At 40.9% G+C, this 22,602-nt stretch overlaps 3 protein-coding genes and 5 non-coding genes across 8 annotated transcripts; 7 read left to right on the top strand and 1 right to left on the bottom strand.

Moving 5' to 3' along the window:
- Window positions 1-1,245: 1,245 nt before the first annotated feature.
- gmfg (glia maturation factor, gamma) lies at window positions 1,246-5,092 on the top strand. Its single transcript, XM_012836188.3, has 7 exons — window positions 1,246-1,343; window positions 1,824-1,920; window positions 2,216-2,265; window positions 2,657-2,706; window positions 3,012-3,094; window positions 3,283-3,356; window positions 4,755-5,092. The coding sequence occupies exons 1-7, from the start codon at window positions 1,341-1,343 to the stop codon at window positions 4,824-4,826; spliced, it is 429 nt and encodes a 142-aa protein (XP_012691642.1). The 5' UTR covers window positions 1,246-1,340; the 3' UTR covers window positions 4,827-5,092.
- paf1 (PAF1 homolog, Paf1/RNA polymerase II complex component) lies at window positions 5,082-11,412 on the bottom strand. Its single transcript, XM_012836203.3, has 14 exons — window positions 11,208-11,412; window positions 10,857-10,886; window positions 10,649-10,741; window positions 10,403-10,524; window positions 10,239-10,305; window positions 10,033-10,134; window positions 9,838-9,943; window positions 9,622-9,690; window positions 9,054-9,157; window positions 7,878-7,994; window positions 7,464-7,592; window positions 7,079-7,184; window positions 6,600-6,672; window positions 5,082-6,264 (listed from the first exon to the last, which is right to left on the bottom strand). The coding sequence occupies exons 1-14, from the start codon at window positions 11,252-11,254 to the stop codon at window positions 5,846-5,848; spliced, it is 1,584 nt and encodes a 527-aa protein (XP_012691657.1). The 5' UTR covers window positions 11,255-11,412; the 3' UTR covers window positions 5,082-5,845.
- A 6,751-nt stretch (window positions 11,413-18,163) lies between these two features.
- rps3 (ribosomal protein S3) lies at window positions 18,164-22,524 on the top strand. The gene is made up of 7 exons (XM_012836204.2): window positions 18,164-18,273; window positions 19,521-19,651; window positions 20,290-20,383; window positions 20,753-20,847; window positions 21,205-21,392; window positions 21,874-22,079; window positions 22,456-22,524. The coding sequence occupies exons 1-6, from the start codon at window positions 18,244-18,246 to the stop codon at window positions 22,074-22,076; spliced, it is 741 nt and encodes a 246-aa protein (XP_012691658.1). The 5' UTR covers window positions 18,164-18,243; the 3' UTR covers window positions 22,077-22,079; window positions 22,456-22,524.
- On the top strand, window positions 19,108-19,256 carry LOC116221957. The gene has a single exon (XR_004164377.1). It is a non-coding gene; the product is annotated as a small nucleolar RNA SNORD15 (small nucleolar RNA).
- LOC116221955 lies at window positions 19,923-20,071 on the top strand. The gene has a single exon (XR_004164376.1). It is a non-coding gene; the product is annotated as a small nucleolar RNA SNORD15 (small nucleolar RNA).
- LOC116221958 lies at window positions 20,490-20,638 on the top strand. Its single transcript, XR_004164378.1, has one exon. It is a non-coding gene; the product is annotated as a small nucleolar RNA SNORD15 (small nucleolar RNA).
- On the top strand, window positions 20,936-21,083 carry LOC116221960. The gene has a single exon (XR_004164380.1). It is a non-coding gene; the product is annotated as a small nucleolar RNA SNORD15 (small nucleolar RNA).
- On the top strand, window positions 21,629-21,777 carry LOC116221959. The gene has a single exon (XR_004164379.1). It is a non-coding gene; the product is annotated as a small nucleolar RNA SNORD15 (small nucleolar RNA).
- Window positions 22,525-22,602: the final 78 nt, after the last annotated feature.

The following is a 22,602-nucleotide window of genomic DNA, read 5'->3' as shown; positions in this document are numbered from 1 at the left end:
ACATGCGGCAGTGGCAGTGATAGTGACTAATTGATCAAATTTGTTTTGCGAGATTCTTTCCAAATATCTGGAGCTCTAGCGTGCATGTGGGAGATGGCTGGTCTCAGTGTCTCAGTGTGTCTCGGAGGTGTGAGGTAAGGACAGATGAGCTCAAGCACCAAGGCGGTATTTTGCTCACCAATGCTGGTCCACACATAATTTCATTACATTGCACGTATGCTGGTTCAGTTAATTTGAGCAGTACAGAGGATATTAATGATAATTAAACACACTTTGACAAACAAGGGAAGAACTAAAAAACATTATTACATTCCTACAAAGATACTGACAATCTTATGGAGTACTATTTTACTATGTTCAAAGTAGTAGCTTTTACATCGTACACATTTGATAGAAACTACAAAAAAACTAATTTTACATGGAAAGTTGTAATTCATTTTTAATCCCCAAGTATTTTCAATGCTTTCTACTCATATATTTCACATTTAATAACACTTCAATGGGGATACGAACCCTGTCTTTTGGGGAATCTAAAATAAATAATGAAATGCACGGATCCAGAAAAAAGCTTCAATCCTATTGGCCGGTCGTCCGTTACAGCTATACGCGACTGGCCCCCGCGAGGGAGAAAAGAATACACTAGCTTAATTTGAGTGTCTTAAAAAATACAATCATGATTTACACGTATGGTGAACTGTCACATAATTATTGGGGGAAAATAGTATATTTTCGCAGCATAGGTAGGCTTATGAGCTCTTTGACAGAGACAAATGACTATGACATTGATATTGTTAATGATAATAGGCTATATCATTCTTACATTATTTCCTACATGATCAGATCACCTGACCATTAACATCACCATTATACCTCACCATTCCATGAACATGGACACTGAGTTATAATTAGATTAGATAAGATTCATCTTTAGTCATTGTGCAGAGTACAGGTAGAGCCAATGAAATGCAGCATCTAAATGCAAGTACGAACCATAACATAAGTGATGCTATATCTTACAATATCTTAGACGGCGAGGACAGTGAAGAGTAACAATATATTAAATATGTCATATACAGAGAAAAATTGGACAGAGTTGTTAGTATTATCACTGTTGTTGTTGTTGTTGATGATGAACAGTAGGTCTAGTTGTTGTAGAGGTGGTGGTAGAAATGTGACATAGATAGAAAAAAATACAATTCACAGTAATCAGTATCCCTCCCATTATGCAAATACCCAGTGTAGAATTTGAGGATGTCACTAGTTTTTGGTCACAAGTGCAAAGGGGGAAGAAACAGCTTCACAGCTCAAAAAGCAGTAGGTCATAACTTTGAGTCAGAGAAATGGTAAGGATTAATTGCTTTTATTATAGTCAGAGCGTTTTCATGATTTCATAATACCTAGATTACATAAAATGTTATGTATATTCTAAGAGTCCATTTTCTGTGAAATATCTTGGTTATATTCTCAACCGTTATGCAGATCCAGGAAGTAGAATTGCAACATGCAGCTGCATAGGCACTTCCTGCCTGCAATGTTCCACATAAACACCTAATTTATGGTTTAAAATAGAAAAAAAGACAAACTTAATATAGCGCATAAGTTATATTCATGATATGGACACACTAACCCTATTCTTGTCTTTGTTCAAAGTCGCTAGAATTGGCATGTTGTTTATAGTTTTATAGTTGTCATGTTCATGCAAATGTACATTTCTTCTGTTCAATGGGCAACTCTACTATGTCAAATGAATTAATTTTAGTTCAGGAATTAACCACAGTATTATGGCCAGCACTGTCACCTGATGTTTTGGTTAAATAATTTAGGCAGACTCTCTAGTTGTGTGTGAAGTGGATGAAACCCTGCAAGAAAAACTGAAGAAGTTCCGTTTCCGAAAAGATACAAACAATGCAGCCATCTTAAGTAAGTGTCTGTTTCAGCAGATTACTGGCTGTTGCATAACTTTGTTGTGGTTATCTGCCTTTGCCTTTATCAGCATGTATTTTATATGGGCATGATGTCTGCCAATGGTGGCATGTATTTATATGGGCATCATGTCTGCCAATGGTGGCAAAAAGGCAACCCACACTGCGTAGAGCACTGTGCCATACTTTTCAGCTGGGCAACTGAAGAACATTCGTACAAGAAACAGTTCAGACTTACTGACTGTCACCTATAGTGACTACATTAATGACATGTTGTGTTTCCCTCTGTTCAGTGAAGATAGACATGCAGCAACAGCTGGTGGTGTTGGAGGAGGAGTATGAGGTAAGTCTGATCAGTCATGTCTACCCAGGGCAGTACATGCGCTGATTTGACACTACACTATTTCTGTCATTTTCATTTTATGTGGGATTAAAATAAATGCAGTGTTTCTTGTCAGTGTTAATATTTGTATTCCATTCTATGACAGTTAAAGCTGTATCAAAAATGGCGTCAGATATGTTTAGTTTTGCCACCATACCCTATACCTTATGTCATATAATAATTGGATATGTGAAAATACATTGCGTAAACCCTCTTGACAGTTTAAACATTATAATTTATAGTTCCTTTGTGACATGTGAATATCATAAGAAAATCCTATTCATGCTGAGAGGAAGGGTACAGGTAATGACCCACATAGCAACAACAACCACGACATTCTCTCTTATTTCAGGACATTTCCCTTGATGACTTGAGGAATGAGCTCCCAGAACGTCAGCCCAGATATCCTTCCCACCACCTGCTTGTATAGATTTTTGTTAAATGTCTGCAAGGGGAAATAACAATGGCAAATAATAGCGCTGCTTAAAGATACATTTTCATGGATCAAAGATCAATGTTACACCTGTTTCCTTGTCGGCTAATGTCTAGGAAGTGTTTTAGTTAATCAGACAAAAGGATTGAACACACCCAAATGTTGGTGAAAGAAAAAAGTGAGTTAAGGTCACTCTTCCTGGTGCATACTAGTTTGTGATAAATCAGATGCAACTAGCAAAAACAAAAACAATGGTTCCTTAACATGACAGAACATTCATTGTGTACAGCTACAAATATAATCATGAAGATGGGAGGGTGTCATATCCACTCTGCTTCATCTTTTCAAGTCCTGTAGGTGAGCAATGCTTTCATGGACTGCCTTGACTGTTCCAGTCTTTTTTCTTCATCAAGCTATAAAGCAACTTAGTTTCTTTTTAAAGTCCATGCTGATGTCAAATGACCACTCTGAACTATAAATACAATGTACTAGACTGTTAGGGTTTACAGTTGCACGTACACTTACACTATGCACAATATCTACAGGGTGCAAGCCTGAACAACAAATGATGTACGCAGGCAGCAAAAACCGCCTGGTTCAGACTGCAGAGCTCACCAAGGTAACAATTCATGACACTTTTCTTTTTCTTCTATCCAATCTAATTGAAGAAGTGATAAGTGATAATCTACTGAATATTCCGTAGTCGCCCACCGAGGCAGCGTTTACTTGAAGAGGGGTCAATGTCATGTGCAGAATTCTATCAAACCCCTAAACTTATCACCTGTCATTTTCAGCTGTATCTGTTCATTTCCTCCATTAAAAAAAGAAAAAAAAAAGTTTTATCCTGTAGGCCATTTCAGTCAATATCCATCCATTGATGATGTATCTATCAACTATTGGTTTCATGGAATTTTGACTTCATGGTTATTTAAACAGACAGAAACAAGTTTAGGAGATAACCCTGTGCATGTGATGGATGAGTTAATGCTTAATTCAGTTTAGACTTTAGAGTTGTGAGAGTGCAGCCCCTTGCATCACCAGACGCATGTTGGCAACAGCTGGTGGCTTGTGTGTAAACTGGCACCATACACTTCGGCAAGACAAAGCAATGATCATTATGCCATTATCTGTAAGAAACTTTCAAAACAGTAACGTGGTACAGCAACTGAAGTAAAGGTAATTGTATAAAACGTGTTAAATCCTCTGGCCAAGACTAGACTATTTATTTCATATAAGTAGGCTAGCTAAGGTTTCACACAATACCTTTGATTGAGAACAGCTTATGTAGGCAATCAATAATAGGCCTACTAAACATTTCAAAGCTCTATTTGGAAATTAATATAAGCATATAATTACCTTACCTTGTAATGGTGTTACTCTCAAGCATTTTTCATTTATTTTTAGTATAGCTGCTAAGGTTTCAAATGACCTTAGTTATCAATTTTGACAACCACCAGACAACAATTTGGCTGCCGAGGAAATTACAGAAACTTTGCCCGATATGATTTGCCAGGCACTCTGCCCTACTCAATTGTTGAAAACACAGGTTTCTGTAAGCTCCTAACTGTCACTGCATCATGCTACGGGATACTCTCATGCATGCATTTCTCACATACAGTTGTACCAAACCTGTACAGTGATGTTAAAGCAAAGGTGAAGAAATCCCTCTTAAGCATGGAGGGCAATGTGGTACACTGTACCGCAGACATTTGGACAAGCATGTGTTGTTTTAAGCTCTCTGTGTATGTCCAAGAGAAGCTTAAGTTGGTCACCATCCCCACGATCATAATCATCTGTACACAACAGCACAGTTAGTATACCTCATCTTCCCAAATTATGATAAAAATGTCTTCACAATTTAGTATTATCTGGATGCTACACAAATGAAGGCGATATATTCGCCTTTGTCTCCATTTCATATCCATAAGTGCATGCAATGACTGCAAGGATGTACCGTGAGTCCTCTGGCATGAACATTTCCTTATCCCTTTCTTCATTTTAACCTCCTTCTGCACAGGTGTTCGAGACTCGTAACGCAGACGACCTGACAGAGGAGTGGCTGAAAAGCAAACTGTCTTTCTTTCGTTGAAAAGAAACCCCTTCAAGCCTTTTGTACAGTATTGTCCTTACGGTCTTGTTTCTTATGTTTGTTGTTGTACAGCGGATAGAAAATAAGTGATTATATCACCTAAGCTTGCATATACACAAACAAATAAGATAGGAAATATAGTCCAGTGATGCCAAGCTAAGTTGTATTTTAATAAAGCTTGACTGTGATTTATCATTTGGATATTACTTAACTAGTGGCTGTTGTAGTAATAATAATAAAACACAGACAATGATATTAAAAAAAAACATCAGTTTAATATTTATTTACATTGTCCATACACTGCAGTAGACCGTTTCAGCTTAACTACGACCAAAAAGCATATGCTAACAGTATTAGACAATGTGCCGCTCTCATTCAAATCAGCTCCACAATTTATTGATTTCTATAGGTTCTCCAAAACAAAAGAGAGAAAAACTGTACCCATCCAACCCAATGCCAGACAAGATAAGAAAGGAAAAAAAGAGAGAAAGACATTTAAAAAAATGATGTGATCATCAAAAACAAAGACTTGAAAGTGAATTGTAATGCATGTGGAGACTGTAGCGGTTAATGTGTACTGAAGACTCACTCTAGCTGGCACAGTTAACCTGTCCGAGTTGAGTCTGCCCTCCCCACTCCCCTCACACACATCAGGAGCCAGACATCATGGCGGCCTTGAGAGGGACAGCCTAGAGATGAACATGACTGGCGACATCAGTGTTGCCATGAAATACGCATGCAGAGAACCCCAGAGATGGGTACGGTGAGGGGATGCTGGATGAGGACTGATTCAGTCAGACATGATAGCTTTGCACCCTTAAACAAGAATGGCATTTGCTAATGGAAGTATGCATTTTTGTATATAAGTGCATGTGTGTGAGTATGTGTGTGTGTGTGTGCATATATGAGTGCATATGTGTAGGTGTGTGTGTGTGTGTGTAGATGAGTGCATGTGTACTAGTGTGAGTGTAAGTGTGTGTGTGTATAAGTGTATGGGGGTACAGCTGTGCTCTGCCATCTCATTCACTGTCGCTGGCGTCGCTGGAGTCGGAGCCTTGGTCGCTTCCACTCTGCTGGCCGGCCTCCGAGTGATCGCTGCTGCTGCGCACAGGTGACGCACTCCCACTCCTTCTCCCTCCGCCATCTTCCTCCTCCTCCTCTTCGCTGCCGCTGCTGCGCCCCCCGCCCCTGCTGCCTCCCTTGGCCTCGCCGTCGTCGTCGCTGTCGTCGTCACTCCCAAAGATCTCCTCCTCGTCGGCACGCGTCTCCCGTGCCTGCCGCTCGTCGCCGCTCTCGCTGCCACTGCCGCTCGCCCGCCGCCGCCGCGGTGGTTTCTCAACCTCCACTTCTTCGTCCTCTTCCTCGGGCTCGGGACGCTCCTCCTCCTCGTGCTCTGACTCGCTCTCAGAGTTCTCGCTCTCGCTGCCCTTCTCTTTGTCTGAGACAACCAAGGAAAACACACACACACACACACACACACACACACACACACACACACACACACACACACACACACACACACACACACACACACACACACACACACACACACACACTCTATTAGTTTGAATCATTAACACCGACGTCCTAACATAAAAGACAAGTAACCTTTAGTCAAGGACAGGAAGTAAACACTGCACTTGTGAACTTGTCCCTCCTATAACAGCAGCTTCAATTTTAACTCCAGATGTCTGTGACTAAAATAAAAGATTGATGACTGGTGTTTAAAACAGGAGACAGTGGTGTAGTGAACTACAGATGCAGCAGCCTCACCAGACTCATGGACCTTGTCCATGTCCTCCTCATCCTCGGGCTCGTGATTCTCCAGCTGAGCTTTGCGGGCATCCTGCGGGGCACATCATGCACACACACCTATCAGTTTCCTTAAACTAAAGCCAACACAGGCCTGCCCATGAATTATGGGCCCTTGGGGATTTATGGAAACTAGTTTCATAATTCCTTCACCGATTTCTTCTGGATATTAACACACAATAATGTTGATAATGATGTGGGAAGTCTGAATAAACACATGCAAGTCAAAACACACACTTATGATATAACATACCACCAGCTAGAAAAGTCTTAATTTATCATGAAGCCTGTAACAATGATGGCCTCAGTTCACTTTGAGTTCAAAAAGTGGCCAAACTAATTTCTATGCAACACAGCATGAAGTATGAGAGAATATTAAGAACTAATAGATTGTGTACTGTGGCAGGGATAAGTGTACAAAATCCCAACTGAAAGCTAACCTGTGCTTCCAGCTCCTTGTCGTTCATATCTCTGTGATTGCACACCAACATCGCATTGGTGGTGGACTGCGCTCCAGCCTTGGCTCTTCTCTTGCTGAGACGCACTCTGTGACCAAGAACATCAGACAGATCAGAATCTCACTGACACACACTCAGCCGGTTCTAGGGTCATATTTTGTTCTTATTTCCACAAAGTGATGACATTAAGAAACAGATCATTGGAGTTTCTTTAAGCCCAGACATCAACAAAATGATTTCTCTATGAAAACAATGTAGGCTGATTATGTTAGCATAGACTCGTTAGCAATGATGCATTCATTGTTTTGTCGTCATTCTCCAGTTCTTCAGGAGGATGCTTTTGAATGTAAATGCCATGGCTTCCTACCTGGTCTCCAGCTCGTTGTAGTAGACCCCATCTCCATCTCTAAAGATGAAGAAGTAGTTCTCCTCATAGCCCTTGCTGGCCTTGTTCTTCACGTTCCAGTTGTACTCCCTGGCAATCTTGTATTCATACCTGGGCAGGAATGAAAATAAGTCATTTTGAGAATTAAAGTGACTCATGGTAAACTTTTCCTTTGCACACAAAATGTCTGCAGGCATCCTGAGTATATACACAACATATCAGGTGATCACATTGTAATATAGTCTGGCTGATGCAATTGCAAAATGTAACTCAGGTAAATTAAGGTACAATATTGTTATAATATTGGTATTACAAACGCACAATCTGTATTATGTATTACATATGTCATTGACATTTCCCATCCCACATGTTATTGTCAGCAATGTAATTTCTTACAATTCTTCTGGCATGTAGTCAATATCCTCCTCAACATCTCTCTTGCGCTTGCGCATGGTTTCCTCGTTGGGCAGGAAGTACGCCACAAACTGGTTTCCTTCCTCGTCCATCATACCCCTGCAGACAGACAACACCAACATTCAGCGTGTGAGAGCACTTTGTGCACCAATCTTCAAAACTGTTCACCAGGACGACAACATTTCTACTTCAGGCTTGGGTACAGAATCAAAGAGTACGCAACCCAATGAAAATCAGCAATAAGGCCCTGAATAACCTTTAGAGGGAAGATATTACAGGCAGGGTAGGCGATTTACTTTTGAAGCATTTTTTGTTATATTTCTTGAAATTCTCTTTACATCCTGATAGCAATTAACTAATCAAATGCTCTGGCAATGGAAAGAAAAACAATGGTCATCTGTGGCAGTCGCAGGGCTGTAAAAAAGTCCCAATTGGATGACCTACCTGCCTGCCGACCTATCTACCTGTGCACACTCGTTCACTTATTGCACCTGCCTGCCGACCTATCTACCTGTGCACACTCGTTCACTTATTGCACCTGCCTGCCGACCTATCTACCTGTGCACACTCGTTCACTTATTGCACCTGACTGGAGTCTTCCACAAGGCATATCATACAAGTCTAGTCATACAAGAATGGCAGGGAAAATGCAGCCCTACTTCATACAGCTTTTAGATGGCTATTAGCGCTCGAACCACAAGTACATGGCAGGACGTCACGTTCAATAAACTGCGGTTAATATCGGGGTGCAGTCAATATGCAGGTTTGTCTTATAACATTTCATAAAATACTCTAATGCGGTTTATATTCAGTGTGGTAAATAGTCTGGAAAATTGGTAGTTGGATATGTTAGTGAGAACAACGATTCACCTCACTTGTCTCTCGTGAACTCGTCAGGCTGTACCAGTGCATGCTCATGTGTTTTGGAGGAGGAGTTTAAAGGAAGGGGGTGGGATTTTTTCAGTCGTATACTTTCAAAATCTATCTTTCTACTACTTGTTTCTCCAGAATCACCTGCCCTGCCTTACAGAGTCTAACTATCTAGTCCGTGGAAAGAACCACTTACAAGATCCTGTCAAATGGGTGTAGAGATTAAAAATATATTCATCAACTGGCTTAGACCTGAAGCAACATGAAGTCACTGTGTATAACTCTTACCTGATCATGGCCTGAGACATCATATCTACACCAGCAGGGGCAGACATGTCTTTGGGAGCAGGGTCCGAGTCAAAGATGACCTGAGCACATGGGTTTATCCACATCTGGGGAAGAGAGCATGACAAGGAGAGGGAATGATGTTGCATGACGACAGAAAATGTGTGTCACGGTGTCTTGTATTCCCAAACTTTTCACTGACAACTTTTTAAAACTTTTCACTGACAACTTTTTAAAACTTTTCCAGGACTTTTTAAAGGACCCTTAATGACATTTCCATGGTCCTTTAACAACCTACAAGTACCTTACTCCACAGGATAAGCTTAATTATTGAATGAAAATGGAACTTTTTGCACAGGATTTCCATGACAGTGGGAACCCTGAACCCCTTAAAGAAAAGTATGGCCTCTGTGGCTGTGATCACCTTTTTACGGCATAAATAACGTATCCATATGTCATGTGACCACAATTAACCAACATTCACTCGGCTGCAAAGATTAATCTGGCATGTATACATAATGAGAAAATCTTGATTCCTTGGTGAAATACCGTGTCCCATATGAGGCCATACCTTAAAGTCAGGGAAGACTGGCATAACCTCCACTGGAGTGACTCTGGGTTTGCTGTAGTGCGCTGTGACCTGCAAGGAGGACATGAGTCATCAATCTTTTGAATCTTGCAATAGTCACACTTTAAAGAAGCCTCATGGTAGGGCCATCTTTATGGTAAACCATTTTTTAAAGCTTTTGCGAACAACATGTGGAATATTAAGAGGACGTGTTCTCACAGTTTTCTGAGCATCTTCAAATGTCTTTTCAATGGCGGCAATCTGACTGTCTCTGTCTTTGTAGATCTCTTCCTCTGTGAACTGCTGCTTGACAGAAACACCAATCCTGCAAAAGAAAGTTCATTCAAAGTTTCGCTTTATGAAAATGACCTGTGTGTCAATGTGTTTAGCCATTAGCAGATAATAAGGACTTACTTGACTTCCACTTTCTCATTGGAAACACCGTATCTGTTGAACTCTGTGGAGATGTACTCTGTCTTTCTCATCCAGGGTACCACTTTGGCATGCTGCTGAGATCTGGATAAACAGCAAGGAAATAAACAATTGAGTCAGAACCCCATGTGGTCTATGTCAATATGGACATGAAAAATCATTACCTAATAATTTAAACCCTTTCTCACCTTTTGGAACTTGTAGGAGCCGTGATGTCCTCTTCTAGAAGTTTCTCATCCGCTGGATCAAGTAAAACTACACAAAATGTAATCAATAATTATTAATTAATTATTTGTTATAAGATATGCTTTCTGTAGTAGACCTGGGATTCATTTGTGTTGCTTCGACTTACTGTTAGGATCTACACGATAGGTGTCTGGGTTAATGAGGTCAATTGTAACGCCCAGGTCAGGTTCAGTCAACAGATCATGCTTGTGTTGTTTCTCTAGCGAAGTAGCTTTGTATTGCACAAACCTTTTGACAAAACACGAAAGGAAATCCAGTCAAAAATCTGGAGTGACGTAACAATTTCACTTCAAAAGGTGTGGATGCAAGGCTTTGCAAAATCCATATACATCTATAAGTGTACACAACATACCTGTGCTGATCAAATGGGTACGTGATGAACTTTGGGTCAAAGGGTATGTCAGGGAGGCTGTTGCAGTACTTCACTCGACACACAACACCAGACCTGACAAGAATTCAGAAACCTCAAGATATTATTACCGTCAACAGAGGAGATAGAAAAACTATTTTTTACACTACATAGCTGATGGGCTAACTTTTAGTGAAATACACTTACGTACCTCTCAGGGACGGTTCTGTGTGAAGAGGTCCTAAAGGAGACGAAAATGTGCAGATGAAAAACAGTGATCTTCACAATATTACGACAAATCCTCATTGCGCTGTAATGATATGTTGGTTTGTAAAAACATTGCCTTTGCTAACGCATGCTCCATTGTCGAGTAACGTCAATGTTTTCATTTGTACACATGGCCATTTAAACGACATGATACACTATACAAGGTATTTACGTAACTAGCTTGGTGGTTTCGAATCTAATGCTTGAGCATAGAGAGAATAACCTGATAGATATTAGGCTTGATTGGTAGCACAGACGCTAGCCCCGAGCTAGCTCGCTAGCTAAAGTAAGTTACCTGTGCCCGTCTTCACGTTGAGCTTGTGTTTGGATCGTTGGAGCCATCTTCGAGAAGATTGGTGGATCTGTGAATTGATCCTTCCCCTGGCTCTGGCCCGAACAATGGCAAGACTTTGAAGAAAAACGTTTAAGTTCACAAGAATGCTACACCGTTATTCTACCTCCCTCCATTTACTACGACAACTCGTTGACTTCTTGTTTTGTTTCCGTAAAATTGTACCATACTTTATTTATGGCGCCACCTACTGTTGTGGAAGCGCAGGCCTTATGACTTCAGTGAACTGTATGTTTACAGTAAGGAGCAATGTTTTTTTTTACCCCACTAATAGTAATGTACCTAATTTGACTGGATACGTTACTTTTTTTGTTTTTTGTAATAACCCGTTTTAGCAGTCACATAGAGAGATGATGTTATATAAATGTATCATAAAATTTCTCTTGACTACTGATTTCACATTTAAAAGAATTACCCTCGATCAGGGATCAGTTATTAAAACTCACAGTTACATTTCCTCTAATGAGGGAATCATTACAATTTCATTAAAAAGCAGCTGTTAGGTTTGTGGCCACAGGTCTCACTGATCACCAATTGAAACGGAGAACAACATGAGAAAAAAGATGGACCATCACCCAAGCAAATGTCAACTTTATTGCTTAAAAGCAAAACAGCCTTGAGTGCAAGTAAAATACAAATTAACAGTCTCTACAAGGTAAAAATTATCTGAAAGTTCAACAAAATGACCAAAATCATACACAGATCCACTGAAACATTCTGAGGTTTGCCTCACTAAATTCAGTTTGATGCTGTTGACATCATGTCTCACAAAGTATAGAGATGATTCTGTTTGTTTTCACATTCAAATCAAACATCTATATATACACACACAGGTATATATAATGAGACTGTATATACCCTGACCATATTGGAAAAGGGCAGAGAACATAGGCTGGTTAATGTAGTGTAGCGGAAAAAGCTTCCAGGAGGACAGTCTGTATTTATGTTTAACCTTTTCTGCTTTCCATCAAACACACAGGCGTGACCACAGCAGTCATTAATCTAACCAGAACGTCCGTCCTCTGGTCCTGTTTATCTCCAAGGGGGTTTCAGGCAGGTCCATGAAGATGGACTCAGAAATGGAATACCTTAAAAGATGGTTTGAAAGAAATATGAAAGACCCCATTCTTCTAGGTTGTTTGAAACGTGCAACATTTTCTTGCACATTTGACTCATGTCTGCATCTCCCCAGAACGGTCCACTCTGCAAAAATAAAAAATATCAATGTCAGGATTTGGATGATTTAAAGTGGGACTAAATATAAAGTGACTGAAATCAATAAATTAAAGATAACACTTAGAAAAGAATGAGAAGTGCAATACTACATCTTTGTTGTGACCAATGATACCTTTCCCATAACCAATAGAAATGGAATAATCGTACCTATAGAAAGGAGTGTCTATACAAACCACTTACCTGGTTAACATGTAGAGCATTTGTCCAGGGTCATCTGCAAACACCCTGCAGGAAAGCAAAGCAAAGATTTCCACTCAGCACATTTTAATAGTTCAGCAGCAGAACCTCTTTACAAGAAATCAATCACTGTATACTGTTTAATTTAAAGGTGGTGCATAAATGTGTCCCTGTGTCACTCATTTCCAAAGACCACAAATAGCAGGACCAAGGTAAGCCTTCCTCTTTTCTTAAAGAAATGTGTTACTAATAAAATCTATATTTATAAACAATTAAATAAATAATAAAACAGCGCACTCACCCATCTCCCCAGTGATAGAAGGCCCTATCCTGGTAGAAGAAACATAGGAAGAGCCATACGCTGATCGTCTCCATCCAAAAGATAACAAAAAGGAACCACACAGACGACAGAAGCAGCTCACACACCATCCTGACCGCTGGACGAAGTGCTGTACAAAGACCAGCAAAAAGGATGCAAACATTAGGCTAGACAAAAGACAGGAACTATATTTCATCCACTATCGACAGAACTCACATGTAACTTAAAACTTGTCTAAATCTTGCGTAAATTGAACGGATTTTCAGGGTAGGATTTAACACAATTTTTTACATTTTTCTCCACTATGTAACACTATGTCAGCTAAACCTGCATTATGTCATGGAAAATCGGACAAATTCGCTTATGTTATGCACTATCCTACTCGCATGCCATTATTATTGTGATAATTTAAGAGCTCCTGGCAATTTACCATCATTACTCACCGTCTTTTTTTCGTCTTGGGCAAAACTTTTTAGGTAGACGTCTAGGACTAGGTCAGCCAGCCAACTATCTCAAACATTTGTTAATTGTTAGTTCGATTTGCAAACATTAGCTAACGTTAGCTATAGCTTCCAGCAGCCAATCTTCCAACAAAGGCGATAGCTACTTTTGTAGTATTGGTACCTAACGTATTTTCACTAGATAACTACATATATTGAAATGTGGCAACAAGATATTTAAGTTCACGTTCTACTATGAACCATTTCACATGACTAAACTCAGATTTCTGGAGGTACACAAAACAAACTGTGTTAAGCAGCGTGTAGCCAGCGACAACAACGAAGATTTCAATATGGCCGCCATTCGTAATTATTTCAAAATAAAAGTCTCAAATTATTTATTTGTTTTAAATTATACAACAACAAATGTAGACAAAATGCTCAATTAAAAAAACTGCTTGTGCTACCAATGGAACAATACACGTAAAGTTGGGAAAATACAAACCAAACTGGGAAGAGGCTTGAAATGCAAATACAAAGAGCCTACTAGTGTTGTTAAGCTGAAAAAAGTTTTTTGTTTCTCCAGAGACTGAAAGTTGGAAGGTAGGCAATAAAATGCATAGAATTGGCCTACAATAACGGCTAACTGATGAACTTGTGTGGCTCAGAAAACAACAAATTGTGCATCCTTGATTTGGGGGTTAAATGAAATCCTTATAACAAGGAAATTGTTATTATTGCCAAAAAACAAAAAAAGCCATGTGAATCTCTCTGTGTCCACTTGTAGAACATGTCTTTTATCATTAACCTCGTCTTCAGGATTGTCCCGTCCAACCCTGTACCTTGATGTGGTGGTCAACTAAACAGGCCTTGCTTCCTCAACAAAGTTATCTGGGTTATTTTTGTCTCTGTATCTTTCAGCATTACTTTTTGTCTTTTTACATGTGAATAAAATTACATGTAATGTAGACAAATAGGCAGACACTGCCACTTTCCCTGTCTTGCTTTCTGATATGAAGTGCAAAAAATTACAATTTGTAACTCTGTAACTGTGCGGTTACTTGTGTAAAGTCCTTTTAAGAAAATACTGTGTACAGATATTGTGAGCTGAATTGCCTTTGTAGGTACCAGGCTGTGGAGTATAGGAGTCCATCCTAACCTGCTCCATCACCGTCTGGTATGCTGCCTTCACTGCCAAAGACAAGAGCAGACTGCAGCGTAAAAAAAAATTCTACTGAGAAGGCAATTGGCTGCAATTTGCCATCACTCCAGGGCCCTGATAGGAGGGAAGACTATGGCTGACCCCCCCTCCCATCCTGGTCAGGTCTTTTTGAAAAACTCCCCTCTGAGAATGCAGTCATAAGAAAAAAAAATTCAAGACAGCAGTCACTCTTATCAACAATGTCCACAGACTCCTGTTTCATCCCAGGGACAGCTATTTAGTGCGTCATATTGACACAACCTTACACTGTCGTACATTTCCAAGATTCTCCTTCTCCTATGAAATTTTTTATTCAGATTGTTTATGTATATTGTTTAATCTGTTTATGTTTCTTGTTTCATCTTGTCCCCATTTGTACATTTAACCTATTTGATGCCACATAATCAAGACAAATTCCTTGTATGTGGAAACCTACTTGGTAATAATCCTGATCCTGATTCTGTATCACTTTGGTAGGTACCAGGGCATGTCAAGCCCCAGCTGAGTCACATACTGTAGGCGTACAGTCTTCGCATACAGATGTACAGATATACAATGCCAACCCCTTCTAAGTCTTCCTAAGTGATTTGGATTCAGAGGTTACAAAGTCAAAGAGTAATTGTCATATGATTGCTTCTCTTGCTCCACTTGTGGAGCTGTATCCTGAAAAAATTAATGTTTTTTTTAAGGATTTTTTTCATTTGTTCATTCTGTTGTAAACGTATGTGTTGTATTATTTTTGTATGTGTATGTGTGTTAACAATTTGTATTGCATAATCAATATGTATTTTAAATAAGTCACATAAAAGGGGGAGTTCAACTCACAACTCTGTCCTTCCTATTCATATTAAAGACAGTCTATAGGCTCATTGTATTCAGTAATGTATAGGATGTTATATGACTCACAAGCAGTATTTTTCTTTTATCAGCTATGAGGCCCTTGGTGTGAAATGCAACTTTCTGGATGTGGTTATGTGTTATTGATTTAATGGAGAAATGATGATATACAACCAAAAACGAAATGTTGTGTAGCCTACCTAATAGGCTACCATCTCATTCCATGGTTATTTGCAAGATGGGTTTGCTAAAATGACAAAATTCGCAGATGCCATATGCAGTGTATTTATCAAACATTTGTCAAACCGGATTTTCAAACAAAATGTGAAAACTGACTTTTAATTTGACGCTTTTTGCAGCCAAATTGCCTCCTATTGTTGCGTATTGTCGCTAGCCCCACGGAACCTGAATCCATACCTGCTAGTGTAGGTATCATCATAGACATATATACATGTCTATGATCATACCTCCTGGGTCGCAACGCTATGAATCATGGGTAATAACCTCAGACAGGGGTTGCGATCAGATAGTCCATCCTATCGTCTTTTCCTAACCACTTTTCCTTTACCTCGATGGAAAACTTCATGAGGTCAATGAAAGATGTGTAAATAGAATTCATAAGGACTTAGGAAAAGACAACCAGTGTCCGACTGCACTTACACTAAGCTACTAATATTACAAAGGGCGGGATGTGGATCATGTTGATGGGTTATTGATTGGGTTGTTGCTGCTACAGGGAATTTTCAAGAAGGAGGGTCTAGTGCTAAAGAAGCGACGAAAGGAAGCATTTATGCACCTTTCCTTTCGACCAGTTCTAATCATGGCTGCCACTTAAAGTAACACTATGCAACAATTTGACACTTTTTGAGGTATGGTTTTATAGGCAACTTTTGGTATCAAATTCATTTTGATAGCATATGGTCATGTGAAGGACAGATAAACACCTGTGTCTTTCCCACTAGCCATCCAGGATGTGCCCTATGTAGCTCTGTGTTCCGGGCTTTTCTGTCATTTTGTCAATTGGTCATCAAAAAATGCTCTGCTTTTCTATTGGCCATTTTGAAGGTGTGGGTGTGCTAGATCAGTGCTTCTCCTTAACATTATCGCCAGAGAAGTAAACTACAAAACCTGTCTGTAGCTGCAGCTTTCAGCAATTCAAACTTAAAATCCTTAGAAGTTATATTAGAAGTCTTGTATAGTTTGAGTTGCATATACTTTAAAGTTACTGTTGTGTCCAAAATACCACTCGTCTCAAACTTATAAACAATAGGCAGGAATGGAGGTGGTTCATGAAGCATCTCGGGTGTGTGTGCTGATTAAGCTGTTTTAAAGGCCCCTACTCCTATCATTTTGGGTGTGTGTGGCAGTGGCTGCCCTGGCCAATCAGACTTAGTTTCACTTTTGGCTTTTGGTCTAACATTAGTCAGTCTTGGTGTGACCGCTCCTGCTTCACACACACTGAACTGCTCCATGTTTACAGATAAAAAACGCTACATTACCAGGTTTTATTTAGCTCGCTAGGTAAACCTTCCAGCATGGATAGGTGGATCATTAAAAAACAGGCAGCTTCAATCCCAGTGCATGCTGCCTCCACTGTCGAGCCCAGCACATCTACCAACACCAAGTGTAAGCTTACTTCCATCCTCCGCAAAATCCAGACACACCATACTCCAGCTCTGCTGACAGCCCATCCCAGCCAATCCCAAACCAAATCCCATTCCAGTTATCCCAAGCGGCATTTGGACAAAATGTGAGAAGGTTTAGTGCAGGTTATCTGATCATTTAGGCTACTTAACATCATCTTAGAGCTAAATACATATTCAGCAAGTAGCCTGTGTGAATGAAAGGTGAGGTCTGCGATTGTACTTCAATACACTTTTCCTGATATTCAAAGAATTGCTCCTCACAGTCCTTGTTGTTGAGTCCTCTATTCAGTGTTAGCGGTCAAAAAGTATAAATATGAATTTGAGACTTTAATTTTTTCCCTTTTTCACAGGGTAATGGCCCCGGACCCCCTTACAAAAATGATATGCTGTAAATGTATTTATTTTGATCCCGCCCTCCCCTTAAAATGCATTCCTTACAGTTGTGGAACAGTTGATTGCTTACAGTTCCACAACATACCCTATTTGGGAAAAGCAACATTAGCTTCTTATGGAAAGTGTACATAAAGAGCTCAAAATGTCTGCGCGAGCGAACCCTCATGCACTTAACGATTTGACAGGGACAGCCCTAAACCCTCACAGATTTAGCTGGAACGTAATGTGGCGGACCCTCCACCTGAATGCGCGAACGGAGTTGAAGTGGGTATAGGGAGAGGGTGTATAGGGGCACATTTTATTGGGTTTATTTAATTGAATTGGTTTGTTCATTTTATCATTTAATAAGTCTATCTGTGCATATTTATGATTATTGCAATCCATCCAACTTGCCAAAAGCTTTTACTCACACACTTTACTTGTTTTTGCCGACTAGTCACTAAGCCTAAACTTAGACACAGATATACACTTTAGAATTAATTTTATTTACTCCAGTTTAATGGTTTCTTATTAACCGTTTAATTGTCACGAGATAGCCGTATATTATCACATTAACCTCGGCCCCTATGGTACTAAAACACCAAAGGTTTGAAACGTAGGGTTTTGAATATCAGTGAAACTACAATTACCATATACCCATCACGCTCTCCGGAAGAAAATCAGAAAGGGATTGTATAAGTTTACTTCCAGTTCAAAAGGCGTTCCTTTCCTGTCTACGGCCCCCAGCAAGATGGCGGTGCAAATATCCAAGAAGAGAAAGGTGAGTCCAACATAACCTATTTTTTGTGGTAAGACGCGTAGGTTTTCTTTAAATACAGACATTGAAATGTTCGGTGTCATATAACCGATGCTTATTCATTTTCGCATGTGTGTCTGCTCAAACTATAAGTGAGGATTATTTTGGATTTAGTCAGCACTACATCTCAACGCAAACATGGCTGGATTCTAGCTCCAGCTAGCTACGTGTAGGTAGTAGCTTCATGTTACGTTGCAGTCCCTGTATTTTTTTTTTATTGCAGTGTCTACAATAATGTTTGAAGTGGTCTATGGCCAGGCCCTGGATTTCAAACGTAACTTCTCTTATAGCCAATTTAGCTAGAACTTAAATGTTGGTTAACGTTCACATCCACTTTTGGACGAACTTCGCAGCTGAATTAATTTGCCGGCTAGTGTGCTAGGATGTAATTACGCTATGTCCTATCCCTGAGGCTGACCGTTGTTATTAATTTGTCAAGTCTTTCTGAAATACTAGTGCTTTTCTAATCGGGGTGTTTCAATGATGACTAGTAGTCATTTATTTTCTTCGCAGCTAACAGTTAGCTAAATGCTCTACCAGGCAGAACAGTATGGCTGGCGCTGGCTAATATTAGCATGTCAGCTAATTCATGATTGACAGTGTAGTGAAGCGAGTATAGTAGCCTACACCAATTAGTAGATCTGAACTTTGTATTCATTTTGAAACTATGCATATGCGATCAAATACCCTCCCCCTTCTATCTTAGGACACTAAATGTGGTGCTTGTTAGGAATAAACAGGTATCTGACCCAGTGTGTTAAGAGACTGCAGGGCAGAAATTCAATGTAAAGGCATTCCCTTCGGTGAAGATACGATGACGAGTCGGAAATGGTCTCCCCCTCTACTGTGTTGGCTAGCTTAGGGTCACGTTCTGTGCCTCTGAGTCTAGTCCACAGTGGAAAGGTGTTCTGCTCATTTGAAGACATCGAGGCATTTGTCTGAGAAGGGTCTTGTACTTAATATATTGAAGGATCGACTTGAAATTGCATGTTTACCTTCACTCTGTGCTGCAGCATGTTCATTTCACATTGTTGCACCTATCCAGTCGTATTCTAGTGGTACCCTGACACTGGGGCACATACACAATGCCTTTGGCATGCAGGCCTGGTCATTCATGTTGGAACTTTGCATATGTGATCAAATACTCATCCCTGCTCTATCTTGGCACACCAATTAGTAGGTCTGAATTTCTGATTATGGTATGTTCACAGTTTGTATCAGACGGCATCTTCAAAGCCGAACTGAACGAGTTCCTGACCCGTGAGCTCGCTGAGGATGGCTACTCTGGAGTGGAGGTCCGTGTCACTCCTACTAGGACAGAGATCATCATTCTTGCCACCAGGTAACTGAATTTATTCTAGTCGTACCCTGACACTGTGGTACATACACAATGCGTTTGGCCAGTAGGCCTGCTCATTTTTGTATGTGGTGAAGTCAGACAACTTTTTTGGGGTATCCATGTTCGTTTTAATTCATTTTGAAACTTTGCATATGCAATCAAATACCCTCCCCTTCTATCTTAGGACACAATGTCGTGCTTGTTAGAAATAAACGGCTATCTGACCCAGTGTGTTAAGAGGCTGCAGCGCAGAAATTCAATGTAAAGTCATTCCCTTCGGTGAAGATACGATGACGAGTCGGAAATGGACTCCCTCTCTACTGTGGTGGCTGGCTTAGGGTCACGTTCTGTGCCTCTGAGTCTAGTCCACAGTGGAAAGGTGTTCTGCTCATTTGAAGACATCGAGGCATTTGTCTGAGAAGGGTCTTGTACTTAATATTTTGAAGGATTGACTTGAAATTGCATGTTTACCTTCACTCTGTGCTGCAGCATGTTCACTTCACATTGTTGCACCTATCCAGTCGTATTCTAGTGGTACCCTGACACTGGGGCACATACACAATGCCTTTGGCATGCAAGCCTGCTCATTCATTTTGGAACTTTGCATATGTGATCAAATACTCATCCCTGTTCTATCATAGGACACAGAACGTACTGGGTGAGAAAGGCCGTCGTATTCGGGAACTGACCGCCGTTGTTCAGAAGAGGTTCGGCTTCCCAGAAGGTAGTGTGGAGGTGAGGAACCTGTGGCCACGTTGACCTTTACTCATTTGGCACACATCATATTTAATTTCAAGCACAACATGAGGTGCGTAAGAAATGTACAATGTAAAGTCATTCCCTTCAGTGAAGATACGATGACGAGTCGGAAATGGACTCCCTCTCTACTGTGGTGGCTGGCTTAGGGTCACGTTTTGTGCCTCTGAGTCTAGTCCTCAGTGGAAAGGTGTTCTGCTCATTTGAAGACATCGAGGCATTTGTCTGAGAAGGGTCTTGTACTTAATATTTTGAAGGATTGAATTGAAATTGCATGTTTAGCTTCACTCTGTGCTTTAGGCTGGACAGAATCATGCGAGTCATTCACACATTACTTTTCTCCTCTAGCTTTATGCTGAGAAAGTTGCCACCAGGGGCCTGTGTGCCATTGCTCAGGCTGAGTCTCTGCGTTACAAGCTGCTGGGAGGTCTGGCTGTCCGTAGGTAAGCACCCATTTAGATCGTTTTAGGACCTGAGGTTTTTTGAGGGCCTGTTTCCTGCATGTCTCCTGCATGTCACATCCCACCTCCCCTTCAGTGATGATACGATGACGAGTCGGAAAAGGACTTGCTCTCTCTGTGGCGACTAGCTCAGGGTCACGTTCTGTGGCCCTGGGTTCAGTCTCACAAAGGAGGATGTCCCTTTCAGGTGAAGACATTGAGGCATTTGTCTGAGAAGGCCCAGAATTTCTCCTGATTATGAACTTTAGTGCCCTGTTGCCCACTTGTTAGGCTTATGTAGCTTTTATCAGGTGTGTGCTTTGCAGTCCCTTGTCACTAACTGTAACTCGCTGTTCTCAGGGCATGCTATGGTGTCCTGCGCTTCATCATGGAGAGTGGAGCCAAGGGCTGTGAGGTGGTTGTCTCTGGCAAGCTTAGGGGCCAGAGGGCCAAGTCCATGAAGTTTGTGGACGGCCTGATGATCCACAGCGGAGACCCCGTCAACTACTACGTTGACACCGCTGTCCGCCACGTCCTGCTCAGGCAGGGTAAGTCTGAGTAAACAAAATTCTTTGTGTTGTCACTTCCAAGCAGAACTTGTATCCCTTTTGGTTGGGTTTGCTGTGTCAATGGAGAAGCCTCTAATGCTGTGAATTTTCATGCAGTGTGGAAAAATGTTGCCACTGTTGGCAGAAAACGAATGTCGTGCTTGTTGGAATAAACCGCTATCTGACCTAGTATGTTTGCAAGAGACTGCAGGACAAATTCAATGTAAAGTCATTCCCTTCAGTGATGATTCGATGACGAGTCGGAAATGGACTCTGTCTCTACTGTGGTGTCTGGCTTAGGGTCACGTTTTGTGCCTTTGAGTCTAGTCCTCAGTGGAAAGGTGTTCTGCTCAGTTGAAGACATAGAGGCATTTGTCTGAGAAGGGTCTTGTGCTTAATATTTTGAAGGATTGACTTGAAATTGCATGTTTAGCGTCACTGTGCTGCAGCAGGTTCACGTCACATTTTTGCACCCATCCAGGTGTGCTGGGTATCAAGGTCAAGATCATGCTGCCTTGGGATCCCAGTGGTAAGATTGGCCCCAAGAAGCCCCTGCCAGACCATGTCAGCATTGTGGAGCCCAAGGATGAGGTCCTCCCCACCACTCCCGTGTCCGAACAGAAGGGAGTCAAGCCTGATGCTCCAGTCATGCCACAGGGTGGTGCTCCTGTGCCCACTGCTTAAAGGGTAAGGAACTGTAATGGATGAAATTGGTTGGCAGGCCCTCGTCTAGAATTATTGAACATTGTTAGTTTTTGTCTTATGTTCCGATGCTTGTGAGTGCATAATCAGTGGTTTAATGTCTGCATGGCTGTCTTTTCTGTTGTGCAAGGCCTGGCAGATTAATAAAGTGCAGATTGTTTTTTCCTTCTGTGATGCGTCTGTCCTAACATAATGGCCTCTGTATCTATGGTGACTGGCTCAGGTACCCACCCCCCTGAGTGCAGTATGTGGAACAGAGGCTCATGTTGAACTACTGGCTGAGAATGGCTCATTGAACATTCTATGTGCAAAACGTGCAGCTGCATCCTGTCTACATTCATTCTATCTTCTGTCTTTGTAGGTCTTCATCAACAGATGGACAGAACACTGGTGGAATTTTCTGTACAAAAATAAAAAATATGAAATCCCATGTTTTTGTGCCGCCCCTCTTTGCTCAAGGTTATCCACTGAATGGAGTTAAATACACCCAAATGCTAACTCAGCTGTT

The sequence above is a fragment of the Clupea harengus genome, chromosome 9 (assembly GCF_900700415.2).
Source record: "Clupea harengus chromosome 9, Ch_v2.0.2, whole genome shotgun sequence".
Lineage (NCBI taxonomy): Eukaryota > Metazoa > Chordata > Actinopteri > Clupeiformes > Clupeidae > Clupea > Clupea harengus.
This window is presented reverse-complemented; position numbering and strand designations above follow the sequence as displayed.

Coding starts and splice junctions, on each gene's coding strand:
- paf1 (XM_012836203.3), bottom strand. CDS start 11,254: ATGGCTCCAACGATCCAAACACAAGCTCAACGTGAAGACGGGCACAG. Junction 10,887..11,207: donor CAACGTGAAGACGGGCACAG/GTAACTTACTTT, acceptor CGTCTCCTTTAG/GACCTCTTCACACAGAACCG. Junction 9,944..10,032: donor AATGAGAAAGTGGAAGTCAA/GTAAGTCCTTAT, acceptor TTTCTTTTGCAG/GATTGGTGTTTCTGTCAAGC.
- rps3 (XM_012836204.2), top strand. CDS start 18,244: ATGGCGGTGCAAATATCCAAGAAGAGAAAG. Junction 19,652..20,289: donor ATCATCATTCTTGCCACCAG/GTAACTGAATTT, acceptor GTTCTATCATAG/GACACAGAACGTACTGGGTG. Junction 20,384..20,752: donor TCCCAGAAGGTAGTGTGGAG/GTGAGGAACCTG, acceptor TTTCTCCTCTAG/CTTTATGCTGAGAAAGTTGC.
- gmfg (XM_012836188.3), top strand. Junction 2,266..2,656: donor TGTTGGAGGAGGAGTATGAG/GTAAGTCTGATC, acceptor CTCTTATTTCAG/GACATTTCCCTTGATGACTT. Junction 3,357..4,754: donor AGACTGCAGAGCTCACCAAG/GTAACAATTCAT, acceptor CCTTCTGCACAG/GTGTTCGAGACTCGTAACGC.